The sequence below is a fragment of the Cryptomeria japonica genome, chromosome 10, assembly GCF_030272615.1.
Source record: "Cryptomeria japonica chromosome 10, Sugi_1.0, whole genome shotgun sequence".
NCBI classification, from domain to species: domain Eukaryota; kingdom Viridiplantae; phylum Streptophyta; class Pinopsida; order Cupressales; family Cupressaceae; genus Cryptomeria; species Cryptomeria japonica.
Window position 1 is genome coordinate 253,171,389 of NC_081414.1, and position 24,924 is coordinate 253,196,312.

The 24,924-nt window shown below is 36.9% G+C and overlaps 1 protein-coding gene across 5 annotated transcripts in view; it reads left to right on the top strand.

Moving 5' to 3' along the window:
• Positions 1–24,924, top strand: part of LOC131059841 (uncharacterized) — a 253,314-nt gene that overhangs the window by 147,947 nt on the left and 80,443 nt on the right. For all 5 annotated transcript variants that reach the window (XR_009110248.2, XR_009110249.2, XR_009110250.2 and 2 more), the window contains exon 5: positions 2,607–2,791. Coding sequence is in view for 2 of the 5 variants with exons in the window: in XM_057992888.2 (XP_057848871.1) it covers positions 2,607–2,791 (185 nt within the window). In the remaining 3 variants the exon portion in view is untranslated. The remainder of the gene's footprint in view (positions 1–2,606; positions 2,792–24,924) is intronic.

A 24,924-nucleotide genomic window follows, 5' to 3' on the forward strand; every position in this document is an offset into this window, starting at 1 on the left:
CTTTTAAAATTTAAGTGCACTTTTTTAAAAATAAAGTTTCTTTCCCAACTGCCAAAGTTATTGTAAATTTCGAGCTCCGTACAAGTGCACTTTTTGGAGCAGCTTTATGTTTGGTAGTTATTAGTTACTTTATGGTTGGTGTTGATATTTTGCTTCCCATTTATGGGTATGGGCAGCTTTATTTAGGGGATGAATCTGTCCCACTTGTTTAAGTTTAATCTTGGCCATCCATCCATTTTGAGAACTCTATATAAAGGAGTTAGTTTCTCCTTTGTTTTAGGCAGAAAGTTAAAGATTGTTGCAAAAACTCTGGCAAAATATATACAGATTTTAATGGATGTTAAAGATGTCTTTTTAACTGTGAGTGCATGGTCCTCTTCTCCACCTCTTTTAAATTTCTGCACTGTATTTACTTTCCAGACAGTTTGTTTATACATGTATTTGATGGAAATCTTGGTTCATACCATTAGGAAATAATTGATTATTATTCCCTCTGCATGCTTAGTCTGAGCCCAATTTTATGCTAATTTTGGTTGTTAAATTTGAATGAGTGGGTGTAAGATCCAGCATTTGTATTCAGTAGCTTGAAAATTCAAAGTTCCTAGATGATTGCACTAGTTTTTACCTAGTTGTGCTAGTTAGCTGGCAAAGTAATTTCTAGTTATTTTAAGATTTCCTTCTATGTGTTTGAATATGCTGTCTTAGTTAAGTTAGCTAGCTGTTCTTATTACTCTCTATTCCTATCCCCCTTTTTCCCCTTTTTAAAAAGAAACCCGCAAGTCAAGCTGAAGTAGCATCATGTTAAAAGCAAATCAGATAAAATAAGACTGTAAGATTTTAGGGAACCTGTGCGAAACCAATTCCGTCCAACCGTAAGTCCCCTTTGTGTTTCTAGCAAAACACATCAACTGCTGAGCTATCCTGCAATCAAGACCTGACAATCGAAACCTTGAGGTCATCCCCCATTGATCAATTTAAAACAACATTAGGGATTTCCTTACCTCAAGAGAGGATAGGATCCTTAGCATTCTATTCTGCGTTGGTCGGATGAAGTCGTAGTTCCGTGATTTTAGCCAGGTCAACACAAGGCATTTATCAGATTTGGATGAATTAATTTGCCATTTTTGACATTGATGCAATTCTATTTGCATTCAACCAGTTTGGCTTGATCACAGTTTGCATCTTACTATCGGCCATTTGGTTTGATTGATTCTGTGATTTGCTTATATTGTAATTTGGATGGCTAGCAGCCAATATGTTTCACTTAATTCCATCGTGTGCATTCTAGTCTCCAATGCTCTCATTTTACCCAAATTAGGGACTTGGTGATTAGAGAACTAGAATTTGAGTGGTTATAAAATTTTTGTGGATTTTAGCTAACATCTTATGAAGGTTATTACAAAATCTGAACAAATATAACCCTTATTAGCAGCAATAACATTAAACTTCTTCAAAACAAGCAACTAAACACTCTTGGTACTGTAACACCACTATAGCAAATTGTAAATGACTTCAAATCATTTATGAGTCTTTAACTAATCAGCACAATTGTGATCCTTAGATGGAACATCCTCTAATGGACGAGAGGCTTTTCATCCCTAAATGCTCCAAAATTGAAATTGATATGAATACTTGAAAATAACAAAATCAGATGCTTTGTTTGAGCCTTGATCTCTCTTTTATATGCCTTAAAATTGCTTCGAAATCTCTTTTTGAATTACATATTAAATAAAGTGTTAAAACACTTATTTAAATGTTACATAGACCTCATAACAATATTTAAGTTGCCTGTTTGAAAATAAAAGTGATTGGGTCGAATTGAAAAATATTATTTTTTTTTATTCTAAAAACTGGACATGACACCAAAGTGATTTTTTTGGGGTTCAAACTTTTCTAGGCATAGTTTTGAACCCTTTCATTGGGTTTTATACATTCTAAGCTTTTGGACAACTTCTGAGTGAGGTTTTTTTTATGGTACGATCACAAAGTTAAGAAATTGGCAAGTAAGCTATTCCAATCAGCACATCTATGCTCAAAAACATGGATTAAGGTATGATGTCAACATCGTTCTTCAGCAACTTGATTGTAACTACTTATGCAGTTTGGATAATTCCTAACAAAGTTGAATTTCTGTTGAAGTTATGTCTAAGTTCATTAAATTAGGATATGCTTTTTATGATAACTTTAATTTGATGTTACTGTTGAACAAGGCCTAACTTGAAACCCTGTTGAAGTGATCAAGGTGACACCTAAGAAAATCGTTATTATTTTTTCCACATCTAAGGATTAGTTTTGACTGTTAAATTGTTAATATGTAATCAAACATGCGATAGACGTGTTTATAGAAACTATTTACAGAAGATTCAGGTGATAAATATATTTTTATCATTGAATTTATGATTTAGATTGCATTTCCATGATATAATTTTATTAGAGCCTAAATTTGTTCTCTATGTTTATAGGTTAATAAGTCCATTAAATAATCACATACCTAGTGCCAAATCCATTTTTCTTGTGTGATTTTTTATGTATTTGTTTTTAGAAACTCAATATTAATGGCCATAACAGTACTTTGATGCCTATATTTACTGCATGGTTGGTTGCAGCCCAGGGCAGAGCTATTAAGACTCAGTACTTGCAAGTGTTAGACTATGTTTCTGAAGAAAATGTTATTTGGGTTGACACGGCTGATGGTTTGGCTAATGCTAAGCAACATTTTTCCACAATTAAGATTGCTGGAATAGACTGTGAATGGAGACCTAATCTATTGAAAGAAGAGAAGATGAATAAGGTATCATTTGCTTGTTGTCAATAGATAATCATCTTTCCTTTTCAGAAGAAGGTGATCAATGTTCCTCATTTTGGTAGGTCCTTTGTGGTAAGTTGAATGTGATATGTGATTTGTTTTTCAATTTTTCATAAAGCAGATAGAAACTGTCTGCATAACTGCAATGTTGACTTGATATCTAAAGGCAGAAAGAAAGAAAAAAATCAATTATATTAATGTTGTTACATCCCATTTGTGCCCTAGTTGTTGATGTACACTATTTATGCCCTGATACATGTTAACCCTAGGTTTTGTTGCTTCTTGAGGTAATTTTTAATTATAATAATAATTATTATTAATTAATTATTTCATTAATTATTAATCAAATTTTATTGTGACTAATGTTTCTTTTTATTGTATATATATATATTTATGTATATGAAGATACATATTACATATATATCTTATGTGAATACCTGGGTACGAGAGTATGTATACATGGTCGTATACGTACTTCCGCAGTTAGGTATACATAAGATGTATGGGTCGTATAAATAAATATATATGAATATGTATATTTAAATCAATTAATTATATTGCAATACAAGGTTTTTTTTTTTATAAATAAATTAATATTTAGCCAATTTTATTTGGCAACTCAATAAAGCAAGTAAATGAAATGAAAGGGGGAGACACGTTATTAAATCTCTCCTAAAGTCGCTAGGTGAGTTGGCTTGGAATATTTGAAAGTGATGAGAGGAAATAAGTTTTAATTAAAAAAAACATTTTACCTTATTCATAAACGCTATGATGAGCAAGTTATAATATTTTATCGGGCATATAGGAGGTTTGATAAAAAATAGAGTAATGCAAATTAAAACCATTTTATCGCCCATCCTTGGTAAATGCTTTATTGGGCACTTGAAGGAATAGGGATTTAATTCTTTTGTCAAAACTTCATAACATATCGATATGGAGAAGATATTTTTCACGGGGCATGATTTTTGTGAGCGGGGAAAGCTTCCTCAGGAAGCCAAAATGCTGATCACATGGGGAAGAAGCATGGGAATGGCATGACTCTTGCTGGTAAATGAATCCGCTTGGTATTAGGGCGAATGAAGGAGGAAAACGTTTTGTGGAATACACAAGCGGATTGGGAAGAATAAGACCACACTTCACTTCATTCTTCTTTTCTTGGACGACAAGAAAACGAGGGTTTGCTCTGCATTTTAGCATATTTTGGTTCTGCTCTTCCATCATTTTCGTACTGCGAATCACCATTTTCTGCTCTACGATTTCTAGTGAAGAGGTTGGGAAAAAGAGGGGTGCTGGAAACCACCTGTAGACATTTTCATCATTTTTCAGGTCATGCAATTTGGCTTATACCTGCAAATTTGATATTTCTTTCTTTTCTCTTCTCAATTCAGTTTCAAAAAAAAAAGAGGAAGAGCATGATATGCAGAAATGTACTCTAATATGTCTTGAAATTTCTGAATTATTTTCATTCTGTGGTTTGGATGTTGAAAAGTTTTCTAGAATGGGTAAAGGCTAACCCTTATGTAGTTTTAAAGATAAAATACGTACTACAGCTGCATTATTCTGTAGTTAATTATAATTACTTGCTGTTGTTGGAAGATTAGGAAGTAAATTTTTCTTCCAAATCTGCTCATAATCCATAGAGAAGGGCTTACGCAGCTGTGACTGCATTTCTTTTTCTCTTATTATGAGAAGATGTAATAGGTTTTTATACGTATATATTTGTATATACATTAAGTATATATAAATATGTGTGTATGAAAACCTACACAGCAGTCTCTACAAGTCTGATGTAAAATGTGAAAGTATAAAAGAACCTATACTTCCGATGTTGGACAAGGGTATGAATAGTTTGCAAATTATAAGGAAATTTATATATTATTTTCTGCTGTGACTATGCTGTTAGCTTCTTTTGAACAGCAAAACCCTGTTTCCTTCATAAAAATTGTGGCAAACTGTAGTTATCTGAGTTCTTTAATAGAACTACTGGCTCTTCCTTATAGCAATGCTTGGTTATAAAATTTATATTCTCTCTGTTATGAAACCTAAACTATGGTAGCAGCCTTTGTGAAAACCTAAGAGTATTAACAAACCTTTGCTTATGATCTGGCTGTTACGTTGCTTTAAGAAAATTAAGCCTAAACCTGAAGAATCTGATAATACTTAAGTGTATGTGATGGTGTGGGTACAGGTGCATGCTTGTACATGTACTTTGACATATATCGGCAAGTATGTACCAGTGTGGTTTATAACTGGTAATACTTGACGCATATGTGAAGGTATTTGTACTCGTGTGTCCGTGTATGTGTACCTTAACATTTACTGGTAAGCATATTTCAGCATACTGGTGCAGACTTATACCATTCAATTTAAGGGTGTTCATACCCGAGACAACTTAATGAAGAATTTGACCTCGTAATCAAGTTATTTAGGAACTTTCTGAAGTCAGGACAGCTCTAAGATAAAATTATCTAATTGAGATTATCCTCTCTAGTTTAAGAAATTAACCTATACCCTAGCCTAGGAAGGTAGTGGGTAAAAGAGCGCCATTGTACTTGATGCAGTTAGCGTCACTATTGGGAGGTCACTCTCAAGATGCCAGGACAGCAGAGACATGTCCAACAAAGTTATATTCCATACTTAGGAATTGTGCGTACAATCTGACGGCTCTTATGTTCCCTATTTTCCCAAGCCAGGGATTCAGTTGAAACATCATAAGTCATTGCAGTCTTGAATGAGAAAGAAATTAATGATAACATTTTAGAGTACTTAAATTGTTACAAATGAACACTGAACACAAGTTTGGACTTAGTTCCCATTTGAGTTCAGTTGAACTCCTAGAACCTAGACTTATTGCCGAGAAGGGTGAGATCATTGACAGCGCGTTAATTCGTGCTTACAGTGTAAAGCCTTGGCCAAGGTGGTGCTGCATAATGCATGCATTCGTCTATTCTTTAGTACCAGATACATCTGTAGTCAGAAGCGTCATACTAGTAGGGAGTTACCCTTAGTGTATGACCGACTAATGCGTGTAGGTCCTAACGCCAAGTCTCAGATGGCATTGAGTTCTCTTTTTCCATTACCTCCCTATGAAGGGCCGGGCCAATCCAGTTGGATATGGCACGGGGGACTAGATAGTAGTCTGTGGTTGGGCGGAAAAACGCTCTAATGATACTTTCCCTCCTCACCAGTATCATGACAAAGTTTTGAAGTTCAGAAGTTTATTATCAGTTGAAAAGTACTCTCTAAACCCTTTCTCTCTTTCATTTCCTGCAATGTTTTTTATTTCTTTATCTTGCATATATGTTTGATTTTAGTTCAATGTAATTACTTCCAGTTATCGTTATCCTTGTTATAAAAAAAAATAAATTCGCTTCCTTTCATGTTACTTGTAATGATTATGATAATGGCTATATATTGCAACAGTTACATTCGTTTCAGTTAGTTATATTTTTGAATAAATGTTTCCTAAATTTTTTAGCATGTTACAAATGTCCTCAAGCTATGAGAATAGGTTAGTGGGACTAGGAAATACAATCAAATACAACTAGGAAGGGGGTGCCGAAAAGAGACTCCAAAGAAGCTATAAATGAAATATTACTAGATGCAAAACAAAAGCTGAAAGGCACTCAAATGGAGAAAAAGGAGGGGCCAACCTAGAGTGGGTAAAACCTAGTCTTGATAGAAGTTAAAGAGCCTGTGAGATGACTATAAACTAAAAAGTCTATAAATAGTCCAAGAATCCAAGAGAGATGACTCGTGGCTAAAAGAAGATAGTGCTGATGATGCCAGTAAGGGCAAACTTGTTTATTCTATATCACCAGATGAGCCAGCACCCTTGTTAATAACTATGATGGTGCTGATACAAGATCCATTTATGCTCCCTCTAAAATGATTTCGTTTAAGATGCCCTAGGGGAGCACAAAGAGTGTCATTATGAAACTCTATCTGAAATTTTCTTAACATACATAGCTGATGAATTAAATAGCCAGTGATGATTCAATTCTAGATAGATTTGAAATATTTGAAGGTCATTGAGCCTGATGTGTAAACAATGAGTTAATTTAAAATTGATATCTTGACAACCTTTTCATTTTAATCTGCTTGCTGCTTTTGTAAGGAATGTAGGGAAAGTTATGGTTAGTGTTCACATAAGTTAATGTTGATTTTCCTAGGTTTTATTGGATGTATTTTAATGTATATATCTGATTCAATCTGATACTTGCATTCTTGGAATTCTATGTGTTCTCAAATTGAATAACATTATACTATAAATATTCCTTTGGAGAGGCATGTCCTTGAACGGACATGTCTCTCCTTTAATTATAATAATTGAATCAATATTATAATATTTCATCGATCAATTATTAATTTAGAATAATATAATAGATTAATATTGAATATTAAATTTTATATGATTAATAATAATATAATAATATATTATTATTAATCAACATATATTATATGTATTCTAAATGATCATTCGACTGAAGCTACAAACATTAACAGTTAATAATGTGAGTTGTTAACACATTTCACATAGCTATTATAGATATGAAAATAATTATTTGTTAAGGATGGTTTGTTTTATTAGTTGTTAAAACAACTCATTATATTTAGAGAAGTCGTTTAGGGAGTTTCCCATAGTATAAGTTATTAAAAATCATATATATATGCTTGTAATTCATATTTTGAGTGGTGGTGGAATAGAATAATAAAAGCACAATAGTTTGTGTATAATATTATGCAGGCTTCTATACACTCTGTTCAGTTTTCTTAATATAGTATCAAAGCACCACTCGAACTGGGATGTGTATTATTTTTGTTGGTTGAAGAGAACACCATCATGTTATTTTAGTTCCACCTGAGCGCCATTCTATTTGTTGGTATGTTGTTTTGATTTGTTTTTTTCAGTGTTCCACGGGCGTCGGGGACGGGGGGATGCGGGGATGCATCTCCGGAACGGGGGGACCAAGGGTCTTAATTTGGGGACGGAGGGGGGACGGCGGCGGGGGGGTGGCGGGGTGGTGGTGCTCATATACTTATACATATACATATAGTACTTGAAAAACTAGTTTTGAAAAGATGTATAACAGTATAACAGTATAAGAATTAGATTTCAAATGAAACTATAGGAAATACCAAGATTACTTAGATTAGTGATACGTAGCTAATTGCTAAAAGTAAATAAAATTTGACAAATGAAATTGTCAAATTGGAGATTTCTCATTTCTATCATATGAATATCGAAAAAGGAAAACGAAAATACGAATATTTGATGCCATTGCAAAGTCTATAATAATAAAGATGATTACATGATTCATCATTACAATGAGTAGCCAAATACAAATACGTGTAGCAATAGCATTACAAAAGAGACTAGAGTCAAATACAAAATGACAAAACTGAAAAGTGAAAACTCAAACTGTAGCTAATGGAGGCCTCTAATCATCTGCGAACTCCTCCTCACTGGAACTGCTGGACTCTTGAGGATCAAGGTCCCTCAAGCTCACACCAACTAGCCCTGCATCTGAAGTGGTAGGATCATCCTCATCAATCTGTGAAGGCTCCTCTGGCTCTACATCCCATTGTGCCGTTGGACTCTCCTTGTACATAAGTGTCTTGCGGTCAATGAGACGCAAAGCATTGTGTACGGCCACAAGCTTCTCTGCTCTCTTAGAGGTAAGTCTGTTCCTCTTAAGAGAGTGGATGAAGCTATATGTAGACCAGTTCCTCTCAGCAGCTGAAGAACTGGAAATCTGGGATAGCATACGGATGGCTAGAGTGGTGGTCAAAGATTTCGGGCCATGACAATTCCACCATAAAAGTGGGTCCTCCTGTGCCATGTTGTCTATATCCATCTTTGCCGCATTTGAATAACCTCTAAGAGTGGCAAATCTTCCCCACTCAGTGCGCATTGTGCCGGCATCTCTGGAATCAAACATCTTCTCTATGCACTTAAAGAAACCCGCCTTCACCTCATCATCCTAAATCGGTGTCAGTCTACTCGGTCTAGCCTTGTACCACATAGGATTCAAGGCAAAGGCAGCCATATGCAAAGGAGTGTTCAACTTGTCCCATCTACGTTGAATGATAGGCTGGATTTGCTCATTGTAGAATGCTAAAGAAGGGTCCTTCACTCGCACAACAACCCTCATCTGGTCAAGCATAGAGTCAATGCACTCATACTCCTCTCCAAGGTTAGGTGCATCCCCATCCCCATATCTGATCACCTGGAATACTGGAGTAATGATAGAGACAATGTATTTCGCATCAGTCCAAAACACATCACTCTTCACTATCTCCTTCACCCTTCTCCCTTGCTCTTTCTTGGCCTCAGCCGACCTATTCCACTCATTAGTCATAACCATGAGTTGCAATGCCTCTTGCAACTCAATCATTCTCTCCAAGAGAATGAAATAGGATGCATATCTAGTCTCAACTGGTTTCAAGAACTCCTTCTTTGCGAAGGTCCTGAAGAGTGCATGTGAAGTGTGGTGGTTGTAGATAAACATCTGCACATCTCTTGCATCGGTGACCACTCCTCTAATCCAGTCTATCTTCCCCATGTCTTTGAGTGCATTGTTCATGGCATGCACACAACATGGGGTCCACCAAATGTGTCTATAGGCTGCCTCAACGAGTCTCCCTGCTGCTCTACACACATGGGCTGCATCTGTCACTACTTGGACCACATTTTATGGCCCAACCTCCTCAATAGCCTCCCTGAGGACCTGAAACTGGAAATCAGCATCTTTACGATGCTTTGTACAATCAACTGCTCTAAGGAAGTATGGGCCCTCTGCACATGTGACCATGACGTTGATGAGTGGACGATGGCTAATGTTCGTCCACCCATCCATAACTATGCTGCACCCCGATGCCACCCAACATGCCTTCATCTTCTCCATCAAAATATTGATCTTGGAATAGCTTTTATCCAAGATCGAGGTCCTCATTTTCGTCTCCCCTGGTGGCACATAAGATGGTCCTCCCTTGGCCACCATATCCATCATCTTCCTATAATAAGGAGACCGTGTAACATGAAATGGAATGCCATTGGCAAAGAAGAAATTGCCAATGGATTCATCTATCTCATCTCTCAGCTGCACATTAAACATATCAGTAATGGGGTTGCTCTGTGCTATCTGCAACTTACATTTCCCAGCCCTGGCGGCAGTAGAAGTGGAAGTGGATGGAGATCCAAACATCATTCCTCCCGTCTGTGAAGCATGAGAAGTATGAAGTGCTGCCCTAGCAGACAAAGTAGTAGGCATTGAAATATTTGTGTCATCTAGAACCCCCCAAATCCTGTTAAACTCAATTCTGTATTGTATATTTTTGGCTTCCTCCAAAAGCTTACAATGTTTCACGCCTTTTCCTCTCCAAAACAGAAAGTGTGCATTCACGCTACTAATGCTACCGAACCATTCTGTGTCACAAATATTGCACTTCCACTTCCTTGTTCCCCCACTTGAATGTGATGCAGTGCCTTGTACTGATATTCGTGAAGCAAACTGTTTTAGAGGAGACTTAGGATCAAAATGACCCCTAGCATATGGTGCCAACAACTCTGAAGGGCAACCTGTACTAGCTGGTGCACTTGCCATAGAACTAGATTGGGCTCCAGGATAAGCCCCATGGTCACCCCCCTCATTTTCAGGTTCATATTCTGAATCATTCTCACTATGAGAATGGATTTCCATGTCATCTTCACTCATGCCTTGGGAGCTCATTGTGAAATTGACACTGCATTTCACAAAATGAAAATAAAATCAGCCTAGTTTAACAATATATTTTAAAATTTTTTTCCTATTCATCTCAAAATGAGATTTGATGTTGAATAGGGAAAAAAAATCCAAAAATGACATAGAACAATGAAAATCAGAAAATATTAAAAATAAAACAAAAAAAAAACAAGAAAAAGTTGAAAAACCCTACCTTGTGCTTGAAAAATCTCTCCAAAATGTAGAAGAATCTTCTTCTTGCTTCTTCTAGCTCCTATCACACTTGCAATCAACTTTTCTCACCCCTTCAATCAGTCTTCTTCAAGTTTTTCCTCCTCTTTAGCTTGCTGGAAAAAAAAATCAGTTTACCAAAATGAGAGTTAAATCTAAAAAAAACATGCTTTTGTGTTGTTTTGGGGGGTTGGGTGGGGCCCACGTCCAATTAGGGTTACCCCTTAATCCCCCCAAAAGGCACATGTTTTTTAAAATGTTGCTTTTTTTGTTTGTTTAGGCGTGGGGACACGGGAGACACCTAGGCGTCTCTCGTGGAGACGCCCAGTCGTCTCCGAGAAGACGTCTCCACGTCCCGGCGGCGATTGGGTGGCGGTGATGGGATGGCCGGTGACGTCGCGTCCCCGTCCCCCCATCCCCGAGACGTCCCCGACGGGGGAACGCGCCCAAAAAGGGGGGGGACGCGTCCCCGTGGAATGGGGTTTTTTTTTATATCAATCTAACACAATCTTAGTAAGACTACAATATCTCTGTCATTTTTAAAAAATTCAAAATGATCTAGAAAGTTTGATGATGAGAAGAACAAAACCCAAAAAAGGTTTGAGGATATTGTTTATATTGAGCAAGCAGTTTAAAGCTGAAGACAGTTGTGTCATAATACATCTTAAATATCATGATAAATGCATATAAAAATTGTCATTCTTGTTAAGTTTTTAAATTGCTGTGAATATTTGTTGTGGAGGCTGACTTGTGGTGTATGAAGCAACTGCTCGCTCACAAATAATAATTTAATAAGCCTTTGTACAAACTGAAGTTTGTAGCAAAGAGTAGTCCAAGCAGAAGTGGCATTCCTTTCTGCCACACAATAGCATGCAGTTGGATAAATGCAAGTTTGTCTGCAGCTTTATATGCACTTGGAGCATTGTGGACAGCCTCCAACGTATGCTTACTTCGTGACCTGCAAGGAGGAGTATGAATCATTGCTTGCAAAGGAGATGCATTTAACCCAACCATCAATAAAAGCTGTATATAGTCTTCCCTTGGAATCAACTCATATCTGCTCCCAATAGCATTGTGGACAGCCTCCAATGTATGCCTACTTCCTGACCTGCAAGGAGGAGTATGAATCATTGCTTGCAAAGGAGATGCATTTAACCCAACCATCAATACAAGCTGTATATAGTCTTCCCTTGGAATCAACTCATATCTGCTCCCAACATTTTTCTAAAAACATTTAATATTTTACATATTTATTGGTGATTTATTAAGAAACTAAAGTTACGTTTTAATACTTTATAGTGATAGGTTTTATAATTTATTGTATAGTCATTGTCCTTTGAATGTCTCAAAATGTCTTATTAGATCTTGTAGAGACATTTTATATCATAGCCTAAAAGTCAAACAAAAATATTGTTTAATGTTAAAACAAGTCAAAGTATATATTATTTTGTTCAAAATAGGGTCCATTTCACATGTCATGAGTTGTGTCAAAATGCAATAGTGTCAAAAACTATATAAATTGCCTCAATTGTAATTGGAGGCAATATCGCTCGTATGTGATGCCCATCTTGTGGGGGGCATTATAACACTAAGTCTATAAGCCAAATTCACTAATTAAGTAGTAAAGATATTGGAGGATGGAGGCATAGGAGCTTTGAGGATAAATAGCATCCTCTTGCCAGTCACTAGAGATGAGGTCACAAAAATTATGTTAGTGACAAAACTACTTGCGCCATATTAACTAAAGTCAAGGATAACTTCCAGTGGCTGTGGCAGTGGCAGTGTCCTATTCTGTTAGAGATCTAGTGGCAGCAAGGAACAATGGTGGCTATAATCGAAAACATTGTAAGTGTTCCCTTTTTAAGTTTGAAAAGAGGATAATAGAGACATCTTTGATGTTGTAAATAGTTGTAGAGGAGAGCAGCTGGCTACAAAGATCCTCTGACTATCAGACTTCTTGGAAGTGTGGTCAGTTGGTGATGAGTTCATTGGAAGTGAAAGTGTGTATGTAGATGATCATGTCTAGCAAGATCCCCATAGCAGTATACATACCTAAAAGTATGCATAGGCATACAATTCTATTTCCAATTCATGTGATGTAACTCCTCTTGGTGAAAAATTATTGTTGTGAACACACTAGTGTAATGCAGTTCATGGATCTTGAAACGGTTAGTAGTAATCCAAAAAACCATATGAGGTGAACGGATGAGTGTTCTTGTCCGAGTTTGTGGTAAACTTCAAGGCTGATGAGAGGTGCCTTTCATTTGAATCAAGATCATGAGCCACAAGGGTTGAGCTTAGTTCAATTGAAAGTGTGAGCGTTTTACCATGTTCACACTAAGGGGAGAATGTTTGTAATTCGTATTTTGAGAGTGGTGTTAGCACATAAGAAATTAGAGCATACACACAGAATTTGGTTTGGAGAAAACCCAAAATGGGAAAAAAACTCAAGGAAGATTGAGGTATAAGTCTCAAACTCTTATCTTCTTCCAAGTCTCACAAGTCTCTTGCCCAACGGCTCTAGAATCATTTTGCAACAACAATAGATTCCTAATACTTACAAACAACCTTTGCAGCTTGCTCAGTCATACATTCCTATTTGCATCAAATTCCCTAAGCATTAGGTTAACAAGGAATCAATGCATTTTTCACACAAGTTTGTTGTTTTTGCAAGCCTTCAAGGTGTCTATTTGAACATCAAGAGTGCAACAATAATTCCAACACAAGCCCAACATCCTATAGAACTTAAAACACCCGGGTTCCAAACCTTTGGCTACTCTTGATTCTTTGGACTTTATAGGTGTGTCTCCTATGAGATTGTTTTGGGTATCAACTGAGCTATCATATGAACCTTGACTATATGGTGATAGTTTTGGCCCTGAATTGGTAGAACTGTTTTGGTTGGATGCAAAATGGCAACAGATGATTGGTCTTTATGGTTACATCAACCTTTTAAGTGTGTAGATTAATCAAAGGACCTATGTTTCCATTCTCTTGTTGAAATTTGTCCTGCAACCCTCTTTTATATGATTTCTTGCAAGTTGAGTTTTAGGAGTGCCTTTGAGCTGGCAAGTCTTAAGAAACACTAATTGGCAAGGTTTCCTAGGGAGGTGTTGCTTGAAAAAGTGTCCCTATGATTTTTTTGTCATTTTGGGGGCGAGGGACATCTTGGGGACAAAAGGGTTGGACATATAACATTCCCACCTCTTCATAGTTTAGACTCATGAAAAAAAAAACACTCAAAAATTTTTACAATTAAAATATCTTTAAGCATTGTAGTGGCCGCACAAGGTCTCCCAACATAAAAAATCCTATATTTTATTTCTAATTACTGCAGCTCATAATTGTTTTCATGTTTTCATTTGCATTTTAAGATTTTTGCTTTGAAAGCAAGAAGAGATTTCTAAAAGCTAAAGGGAGGAAAAGAAAAATGAACAACGTCAAAGGAGGAAGAGGGAAAAGGAAATGGAGCAACAAGGTTTGTAACATGTCCTTGGTTGTTTATTTTTTATCTTTCATTTTTGTTTTGTTTTGGAATGTAAAATAGTTACCCATAGCTGTTGTCGGGAAAATTGGGATTTGTTAGTAACTGTTTAGGAGTTAGCTATGTATATCTTCTAGGATAGGGTGCTTGGAGAGGACTATAGGGCTGTTGAGCCCAACCAACAGGTAGCATCCACTATGCAAGATGAGTCAGGTGCGATGGAGCAGTTTCTGGTAGAGATGGAGGCCATTGCACAAAAGATGGTTGCCTTGGCAGATGTGGAGGCTAGTGCACGGCGGATGGCAACTTCAATTCAAGAACTGGCTCTTGGACACACTGCAGTGGAGAATCTGCTTGCATTTGCCACAAGGGAATGTGTAGAGGAGTTTGCCAGGTGTTTTGATTCGAAGGGATGGCCTACAGTAGAGACGCCTGCCATGATGGAGGAGTGGAGGTGCAAGAAGTCAGCTGGCGAGGGTGGGACATACTTGTTGTTGCCGCAGGTGGAGCAAGCATTCCGAGACGGCTACTATGAGCTTCGACGTGCACAACATTTAGCATCTGGGGCAGAGGCAGAGCGGGTGGCAACCATTACAGCTCGGGAAGCTCTAGCCACTCAGCTGCAGACCATTGAGGAGGAGCTCCTACAATAGAGAGATCGAGTGACGGCGTTGGAGGAGTTGGTCCAGGCAAAGGCAGAATTGGCACAAGAGGTGGCTACGCGAGCAGCAGTAGAGACTTGCCTCACTTCAGTTTTGGAGGAGTTGGACAAGAAACATAAGGAAGTCATGGAGGCGGTGTTCATGGTGAAGACTTCAAGGGAGCAACACCTGTTACTCGAGAGGGACCTCCTATATAGGACGCAGTAGGTTCGCCAGTTGCGGGAGTAGTTGGCTACATCAGTCCCACCGGCTCCTTCTTCATCAGGGACGCTCTCTAGACCCCCAACTCTTTGATTTCTTCTGTCTAGTTGTTTCCCCATTTTGTTGTGTCGTTTGGAGACGACTCTCTTCTTTCGAGGGGATGATGTTGTCGGGAAAACTAGGATTTGTTAGTAAATGTTTAGGGGTCGGCGGTTGGTCGACGGTTGCTGACGGTTGGCACCGACAATCGGTCAACAACATGTGTATATATATCTGTGTACCCCAATCTCTGGATATGATTGTGCTGTGTTATGTTATACTGATGTTATTCTGAAGATACATTGTAATGTTGGCATTAATGGCTATACATTTCTGAGTTCTCTACATTTCGTGCATATGTGTATTATTTTGTTTTGCTCGCATTCTGTGGTGTTCTGAAACATACCCTACGGGGCAAAACAATAGCTGCAAATTCTTTTATGTTTCATTATTTTGTTTTTGAATCCTTAGAGCTGCTATTACAAACTTAATACATTGTATTGGAGATTTTCAAATCTCCAAACCTTAAAATCTTGCAAATTTGAACTTGCTTAAACCTTTTTTATTAAAATTGTTCAAACTTGCAAAGTTGCTATTTTTTATTGTTTTTGGCTTGCAAAAGCTTTTTATTTTTCAGTTGTTACTGGGTTGCAAAATTTGTTCTAATTATTATAATAAGGTTTGTGGTTTTTAATATTCATATTGTTATTTTTTTGTGATATCTCTGTTTAGGTTAAAGATGAATTTATTTAGCGACAATGCCCTTGATTTTAATGATGAATTTGAGGGAATTGTGGGGGAATCAACTAAGACTAGGCGAATACCTATCATAGGCATAAACAACTCTTCTAGGAGTGCATTGCAATCTGAATTTTCCTTCCAAGTCGTTGACACCTGTTATGCATTTTGCACCACATCCCCGTCCTTTTGACAAGGACCCCATTTTGCTTGCCCTTGGTAGGAGAGGAAACTATCGAAATAGTTCAATCAAGTCAAAGCCCTCCATGACCAATAATGCGTTGAATGTGGGTCATTTGTGCTTCAAGATTGAAGTGTCTTCCTGCAAACCGCTTGCAATCACCAAAATCCCCGTGTAGGAGGGGATAATCCCTAAAGTGGAGAAACTCGACATTTTTGTGAGTTTTCTGAAGTGCGAAGAGAGAGACATTTCGACTCAGAATGCCGAGGTAATAGAGGGAGGCATCCATAACCAAATTGTGCCGTTCACTCACTTAGGCCGACAACTTAAAGCACAATTTGGCCTCTAAGGTAGATTTTCAAGTTGAAAAAGGCATAATTCGGCCTCCTAGGCCGAAATGTGAGAAAGTTCGTGCAAAAGGGCCTCAAAGATTGAAAATGAACAAATTCGTGTAAAACGACTTAGGAGCCCGAAATCCGGTAAAGGCGATGAGGTTTGCAAAGTCGGCTTTCAGGCCGAAAATGATAAAAGGGGTAAAAACTTGCGAAGTAAGCTCATAGGCCGAAGTTGGCTAATAGAACAAAATCGCGCAAGGTCTCTTGCTAGGCTGAAACTAAATTTCAAAGGGTAAATTCGCATAATCCTCTCATTTGCCCCAAATTCATAAAAACTCGCAGAATCCCCTTGTAAGCTGAAACTGAAGGAGGGCTAAGTCGTGTATTTTGGCCATTTAGGCTGAAAGACTCAAAAAACTCACAAAATCGGCTAGTAGGCTGAAAAAGAGGGAAACAAATTAAAAGCTCGCGAAATCTCCTCCTAAGCCGAAAAGGTGAAGAGCGTCCAAGTTCGCCAGTCCTCTCAAATGCCGAAAAGCCTCAACAAAGTCATTCGCAAAAAGAGCCCCATTTAGAGGAAGTTTGTAATCACGCCAAAATAGTCAAATATCTCTTATTTTGGGTGAATACCCGAAATCCAAATAGGGCATTCTAAGGTCGTTTATAAAGAAAGTCACATAATGAGCTAAAATGTGCGAAATCACCAAACACAGGTGCATTGTAACTCAAAGAAAAAGAGTTAAAATCTCACAAAAAGCCTAAAGTGCCCGAATTTGAAGAGGGAAACAAAAGAAAATCTTGCATTTCACCAAAAAGGCCCGAAAATCTTAGTAAGAAGCATTTTAACTTAAAGTAAATCTCTCAAAAGGGTAGTTCTAACTTCTGACCGAAGTTTGTTGGCGAGGGGCGTTTAAAAGGTGTTTGAACAAAGTCACCCAAAGGGGGTGAAATTTGTGAGTTATAGATTTAGTAAAGGGGGTGTTTGAAATACAATATTGCATCATGAGGAAAATTCGTACCTTCTGGCCAAATCGGCCAAAATTGATGTTTTGCAAGGTAGGGCTTTTGAAGTTAAACCAAAATCTCTTATTTTGCTTAAAATGTCCGAAAAGGGGTGTTTTAAATTAAAATCTCTCAAAAGATCAAAAGAACTCGAATATCTAAGTGATACAATGTTCAACCTAAAATCACTCAAGGGAGACGCTTATGATCGAATGAAAATCACATCCTGCCAGAGGAAAATTAAAATTGCCATTCAAAGCTTAAAACCCTAATTTCACAAAGGGCATTTAAAAATTAAATTTAATATTTGTTAAATTAATTTATTTAATTTTTCAAAATGATCAATGCGGGTCGAAATTGATTGTTTGCAGATCAACGATGCTGAGAAGACTTGATCACAATCAGAGCCGGGAAGTGAAGATGTAGTGCGCAGGACCAAAATGACAAAGCATGGGGAAATGTGCCACCACCGGACGACGAGTTGAAGTCCACCAACGAGGTTGAAGACAAAGAACAGAAAGTGCTACAAAATGTGCATTCTCAGAAAAATGCACAACTGGATAATTCCAGAAATTCAGTTTTTGAAAATTGAAATTGTTTATTGTGAAAAGACAACTACCTGTGGGCCCCACCTAACGTATCAAAGTGAGGGGACATACGTTAGTTATTTCCAGCTACCTGATTGACCAAATTGAAGCCAAACAGTTGTAGGTAGTTGGAAATGTGGTTGTGAGGATAACTGATAGTAACTAGGCATGGGTTAAAGCTACTAGGCTTCTAGAAGACAGATCAGGGCCCTTGGATGCAGTCAATCCTGACCATTGATTCAAATTGTAAAATCTATAAAAGGAAGGAGCATTTCTCTTGTAAAGGGTTAGATTGTTAGATTCTGGTTAGATTTTTTAGGGTTAGACAGTTAGATTGTTAGATTCTAGTTAGATTTTAGTAGTTAGGAATAGAGTAGAACTGCTGCAGAATTTGTTGTAATGACAGCTAAAATCAATATATGAACATTGAAGAATGGTGTTTGTTATCTTGGTTTTCTTTTGTATGCATGGTTTCCTTCAGTAGGTTTAGATAGATCCTTTTTGGTGTGTAGGTATTTGATGGATTCAGGTTCATACCATTGGGGATATGCTGATTGTGTATCCCTGTGTATAGTTAGTCTGAGCCTTTAAAATCATGCTTAGTTCAATTGCATGTGTCTGTCTAAGTTGTGCTAGAATTGGATGTTTGGGCATGCACCTGCAGTCTGAAAATCTTCTAAGTCTCCCTTGAAGATTGCACCGTTCTTGCAAGGTTGTGAGTTATTCTGGCCAAGCAGGGATTGGTTATGGCCAAGCAGGGATTGGTTATGTCGAATCCGTCTACTCACACACCAGTCTTGTTAATTGTAGGTCTCCTAAACCCTTCTCCTTTGCTTTTATTCCCCAACTTGAGAAATGCAGCATCATTTTAGATGCAAACCAGCTTGTCGCAAAACGTAAGGCCCCTTGTGCTCCTAGCAAAACACATCAACCGTTGAGTTATCCCGCAGTCAAGAACTAACATTTGGAACCTTGAGGTTTCCCCCATTGATCAATCTAAAACAGTATTAGGGCTTCCTTATACAAGAGAGGATAGGATACGCATCGAGAACATTCTATTTTGCGTTGGCCGGAGAAAGTTGTAGCGATATGATTTTAGCCACATCAACAACACCCTTTTCCAAATGCTTATTTAACAAGAAAACACTTTTGCACTAGTTTGCAACATTTCTTGACACTTACAGGACAACTAATTTAGGTGGGAGTCAACATTGGAAATGTAACATTTTGCTAGAGGACTGGCAACATTACAGAGGTTAATATACACTTATTACAGATGCTTGGTAAAGGTGTTGGAACTTATAGAAAATTTACACTTGATGAGAGGGATAAGATGATTATGTTATTTTAAAACATCTTTGTGCAATAGTTTCATGCGCACCACAATGTCGAGTAGTCAACCCATATTTATATCATTTTAGGTAAGTGCAGTGGCATGAAGGCGGAAATAGAAGGTTACAACTTCATCATACTTGAACTCAATTATAGATATGATTAATATATAGGCAAAAGATGATATAGATGAGGCCTTTGCCAATTTCTATATTGGTAATGCTATGTCATTTGATGTTGCTTGATCTCGTAATTGCAAGGATCTTATCACCAAGGTAGGCAAAGTTGGTAGTGGCTATGTGGGTCCTAGTGAGGACAACTCTCTTGGAATGTTTTTTACCAAGTTTAACCCCATTGGTTGAAGAGAAGGCAACCAACGAGATAAAACATTGTTGCAGAATAACCGTGGACTTGTAAACAAACAATAGAAATTGGCCACAGATCAACATTGTAGTTTCATGCATTAATAATCCTTACTCCCTGAGGACAATTGATTGCTTCGGAATTGTTGTGACGTTTTCACACATCGCCCCATTGCAAATGGGGACCCCCCTTTTTTTTTCTTTTTCTTTGTAGGTTAGGGTTTTGTCTTCAATCTGTCGCATTTGCAAATGAGTCAAGTTTTGTGAAATTTGGAGTCATCAGAGTAAAAAAATGAAGCAATGGTTGAATGGATGTTTTAATGCTACGAATGGTTTCAGATAGGCTGAAGGAGTAATATCGCAATTTCTCGAGGTCAATGTGATGTCCCCTTCTTGTTGACATCAGATATTCAATGAGATTAGCCTATCATCCTGACCCTCGTAGGCTAATGAGGATGGTTAGAGGGTCTCTTGAGGATTGTATCATCTCTAGTGTTCATAATGCTTTAGTTTGGTCTTCGTTTGGCATCATTTACAACATTTTCTCTTTTATAGTAAGTATTGGGGTGTTCGAGAAGGACCCCTGCTATTTTTAGTAAAGGGGGTAAGCTCATATGCAGTTTCCTCATGCAGCTCCCTGTTCAGACAACATGCAAAAATGTTGAGTAATTAAGGAGATATTAATGTTTATTTGCTTATGAGCTTATATTATAAAGTTATAATATAATTTTATATTATAACTTAAGTGACTTAAGTTGAGGGTCTAGACATCATAAAAGGGGGCCAAAATATTAATTAATTATGTGCACATAACCCAAGGTCATTATTGCATTTAATGATGCCAATTTAATATTATAACATTTAATGTTATTAAAGTGCTTTATGGAAGAAAATCGAACTTCTTGAGGATTATATATGTTCAACAAGAAGAAGTTCGATTCATTATGGTTTTGGCATTTGTTTTCATGACTTTGTGGAGAGTAGAGACCAAGGGTTTCAGTCTTCATCAGCCATTGGAGAACGGAAAAATCTCCAGTGTGCAACCATCTGAATTGGTAAAATATCCAGTGAATCTGGCTTTCAGTGGAGACTTCAAACAGGGGTTCCCTTTGTGCTAAATCGGTGAAGTTTGAGAGTTGAATCTAGCCAACTTGAGGGATTAATAGTTGTAGATTGGAGACCTGAGATAGACAGTCTAGCCAACTTGAGGGATTAATAGTTGTAGATTGGAGACCTGAGATAGACAGTTTTTTGCCAGCAGTCACCTGTCATTTTTGAGCTGCAAATCACTTCCAAATACCTCATCAATACAGCTGCAAGTAGGGTGAATTAGCAGAGGAGGCGATTTTGCAAAGGGAAGCTTTAAAAGTTCTTGAAAAAAATTAAAAGGTGGTGGCTTAACATTAGGAGCCCAGCGCAACAATTCTGGAGCAAATTGATAGATGATTTCAGCAGCCAAATCATTCATATCAGGTTCATTAATGCTGTAGTAATTTCTTTTTGTAAGAAATTCCAAATAAGTCTTCAAACTTTGCATTTCAAGGAAATAGTTTGCGATCATAGCATGATAGTTGAACTTTGAATGATTTTCAGTTTTGAAAGCATTAGTTTTGTTGTAAGTTTTTATGCAAATTCTTCATTTGTCAAACCCTATCAAAAAGCACAAAAAAATAAGAAAACCAAAAGACAAAAACTGCACTTAAAATTGAGTATTTGGAAATCTCCGGCACTGAGGACAAAGAGGTTCCCTACAGTCAATTTTGACAACTTGCTTTTTTAAGGAAATTTTGCTTTTTACTTTTTTCTAAATTTTGAAAGTTTTGTTTTTGGCATTTTAAGGCCAATTCGGGAACTTGCCTTTTCAGCCTGCCTTTTTGGAAAGTTTCTTTTTGCTTTTTTGAGGTCTTCGTTTGTTTCAGGTTTAGGAAAACAGTCAAGTCGGAGGATTCATCTAGAATGCACCAAGTTTGAAATAACTTTCGAATCTAGAGGATAATTTCTAAAAAGTTGATTGAAGATCACAAGAAATTTACTAAGTCCGAACCTTGATCGAAAAGAAAAATTCCTAAAATTTCTTGGAAAAATTTCTAAATTCCTTGAAAACAATTTCTAAACTTCGTTGGAAAAATTCCTAAATTCCTTATAAAAATTCCATGTTTCCATGGTAAACTTCCTTGAGCATAAGCAAAGTCCGCCTAGGCAAAAATGTTCAAAATTTCAAACAAAAAAAAGAAGAAAAGAATTGCCAATAAGTCTTAAAGCACAAAAACACAATAAAGCAAGGAAAGTTCAAATCGGAAGCCTAATTGTGTCCACATTCATTATCCTTCAAAAATAAAAAAAACTGAAAAAAACAATTAAAAAAAGAATTCCAATTTCCTGTAAGTATAGGCCTTGGCCTTTTCATTATTCACACTTATTTCTAGGAATTCGAACTTTCTTAGTCTCTCCAAGTTTTTTCTTAGGCAATTTAGGAGTTCTATTGCAGGTCTCAAGAGGAATTCAAGGCATTCATCAACATACTTTGAGATCTTCCTCCATGTATTGCAGGTCTGAAGCGCTTCTAGGATAAAATTCTGACATTGTGGATTCCAAATTTCTTCTTTTCTGTCTAATTTCTCCAAATTTCTGAGTTCCATCCATGATACGGGGCTGATTTTTTGTATTTCTTTTGGTCATAAGGGCAGAAACCCTGAAAATCAGACTTTGTTTTACGAAACTAAGATTATTTCATGTCTGATTTTAAGTTTTGGAGTTCAAATCAGACCAAATTTCGTGATTTCCAAATATATCCTCAGTCTAATTTTGATTTCTAGGGTTTTTATTAGGTCTAATTTGGATTTTCAGGCTTCATTTTAACCAGATTTCCACTTTACAGAGTTCAAATCAGACCAAATTTCATAATTTTCAGGTATTTTGGGTCTGATTTTGGATTTCCAGAACATTTATAAAGTTTGATCAGACTAAGTTTCATAGTTTTCTGAGTCTGAACTTCGGCTTCTAGAATGATTATAAGGTCTAATTTGAAATTCTAGAACCTTACTTAAAGTCTGATTTTGATAAGGTCTAGGTCTGATTTCCAGAATCTTTTATTTTGATCAGACTCCATCCCATTAGTTTTCAAAATTTTTTAGTCTAATTTTGAGTCTCCAGAGTACTCCTAGGTCTGATTGGCAATTCCATGTTCATTATCAGTCATTATTTCTGAAAATTCCAACTCTGATTTTTATTCTTAGACCATACTCAGTTTGATCTGATTCTGATTTTCAAAGTTTACTCGGAGAAATCAGAGTTATCGTTTGAAATATCTTAAGTTGACATCAAATTTATCACTCCTAATTTGTAAATTTCTTCATATTGCAGATAGTAGATGCAGCACAAGGAGGGATTTCCAGAAAGGCACCGATGAAACAAAGAACCAGTTGGAAAGATGATTCCATAACGCATGGAAGGACAACATTTACACTTCAAGGTGGAATCTAAGAATGAATGCAACAGAGAAGAAGGACCTACACTTCATCAAGACATTCAAAAAGATCAAGTCATACAAGGATGAAAGGTCCTACATCGACCGTGGATTTCTTTTGGACATCCAAAATCAAAAGAACTCCATCCAGGAATCCAAGTCGAAGGCAAGGAATTCTAGAATCAAGGAAGGGGGACAGTTTTAGAAGAATTAATCAAAGTTGGAAACTTGATCATCCAAGATGATGCAATTGGAAGAACTCGATCATCCAAAAGATATTGTCTAAGGTATCAACACTTCTTCATGATGAGGAATCAAATCCACAAGGCAAACTGAGGTGGCATCCCAGTCACCAATCGAGCAATCCAAGGGTACCAAGTTGGACATATCCAGATGCAATGAACCAGACTCAACAAGTGGCTCCTATTTTCTCATTGGTTATCCAAAGTGTTGTAATTTTCCCATTGGCCGAAAGGAGTTTTTTTGCAAGTAACCCTAATTAGGGTTTTATCTATTAATCTCAACCATTAATCTTAAATCAATCTAGGTTGTTGCTTTGTAACTAGGTGCCTATATAAACCCCTCTCCTCTCATTTGTAAATGGAGAGATTTTCGAGAAATTGTTGTAGTGATACTTCTTAAGTGCTAAGACATATTCATTGGTCAATCGTTGGTGAATCTTGCCTACTTCTGCAAGTTAGCATGGTTTCTTGGTTCTCCATAGAATAGATTTCATTTCACGTTGTTAGATTGAATGAAGGATCTAATAGAGATTGTTCAATGTGGAATAGAGTGTTCATACTTTTGATAATTGGATGATTTTTCAGTTATTGTGCAAAGTTAGCTTCAACTCGAAACAAAAACTTAACTTCGATCGCTTTATTTCGTTATTCAAGATGTTGGTAAATATGAGTGATATGAAAATCTTGTGAATTCCTTAGAAGATTGCATCATTCTTGTGTAGTTGTTGAATTTGGTGAAGCAAGGATTGGTTTGGATTCCACGTTTGCAATTTCTGTCACCAGAATTCATAGGATTAGAACGATTTTTCTAAACCCTCAACCTTTTGCCTTTTTTTTCAAGTCTAGTTAGAAGTAGGATTGAAAAAAGCTCATTGAAAATCATTCCAAAAAAGAGAAAGTTACTAGTGTCGACAATCAACAAAATCCTTTGATTGATTCACTCCTTGAACAATTATGTAAGTCCCCCTTGAGATTACCAACATATCACAATGAACCAACTGAGACTATTTGCATGAATCTCGAACCTTGGAGTCAACTTTGTGATCACACAACCAGTTTGTTTAGCACATAGAATATTTTGATCAAGAGAGAATAGGATATCTTAGGGTATTTTATTTTGAGTTGCGGGTGCAAAGAAAACACACCAACAGGAATATGTAAGGTTGTTGAGATTTGGTTTAGTTCCTAAGAGAAGCCTTGAGGAGGCTGGTCCCCAAAATGTAGTGTATGTGATTGTAGGTATAATATATTTGTTCATGGGTGTTTCGACATGTTCCACCAACTTAAAATGTTCTAGATGACACTGCGTTTGAAAGAAGCTGAAACTCCCTAAGGCTTCAACTACCTAGTCTAAAATTTTGAGATAACTTTACAAGGGTGAGATTTGAATTGACACACAAATGACGTACTAGCTATTAACTACTAAATTAGAAAAATACTAATGACACATATATCAACAACTATTAGTTTGTTGATTAAGTACTTTGAATTTTTTTTCAATGATGCTAAAATTGACAAAGAAAATCTAAATA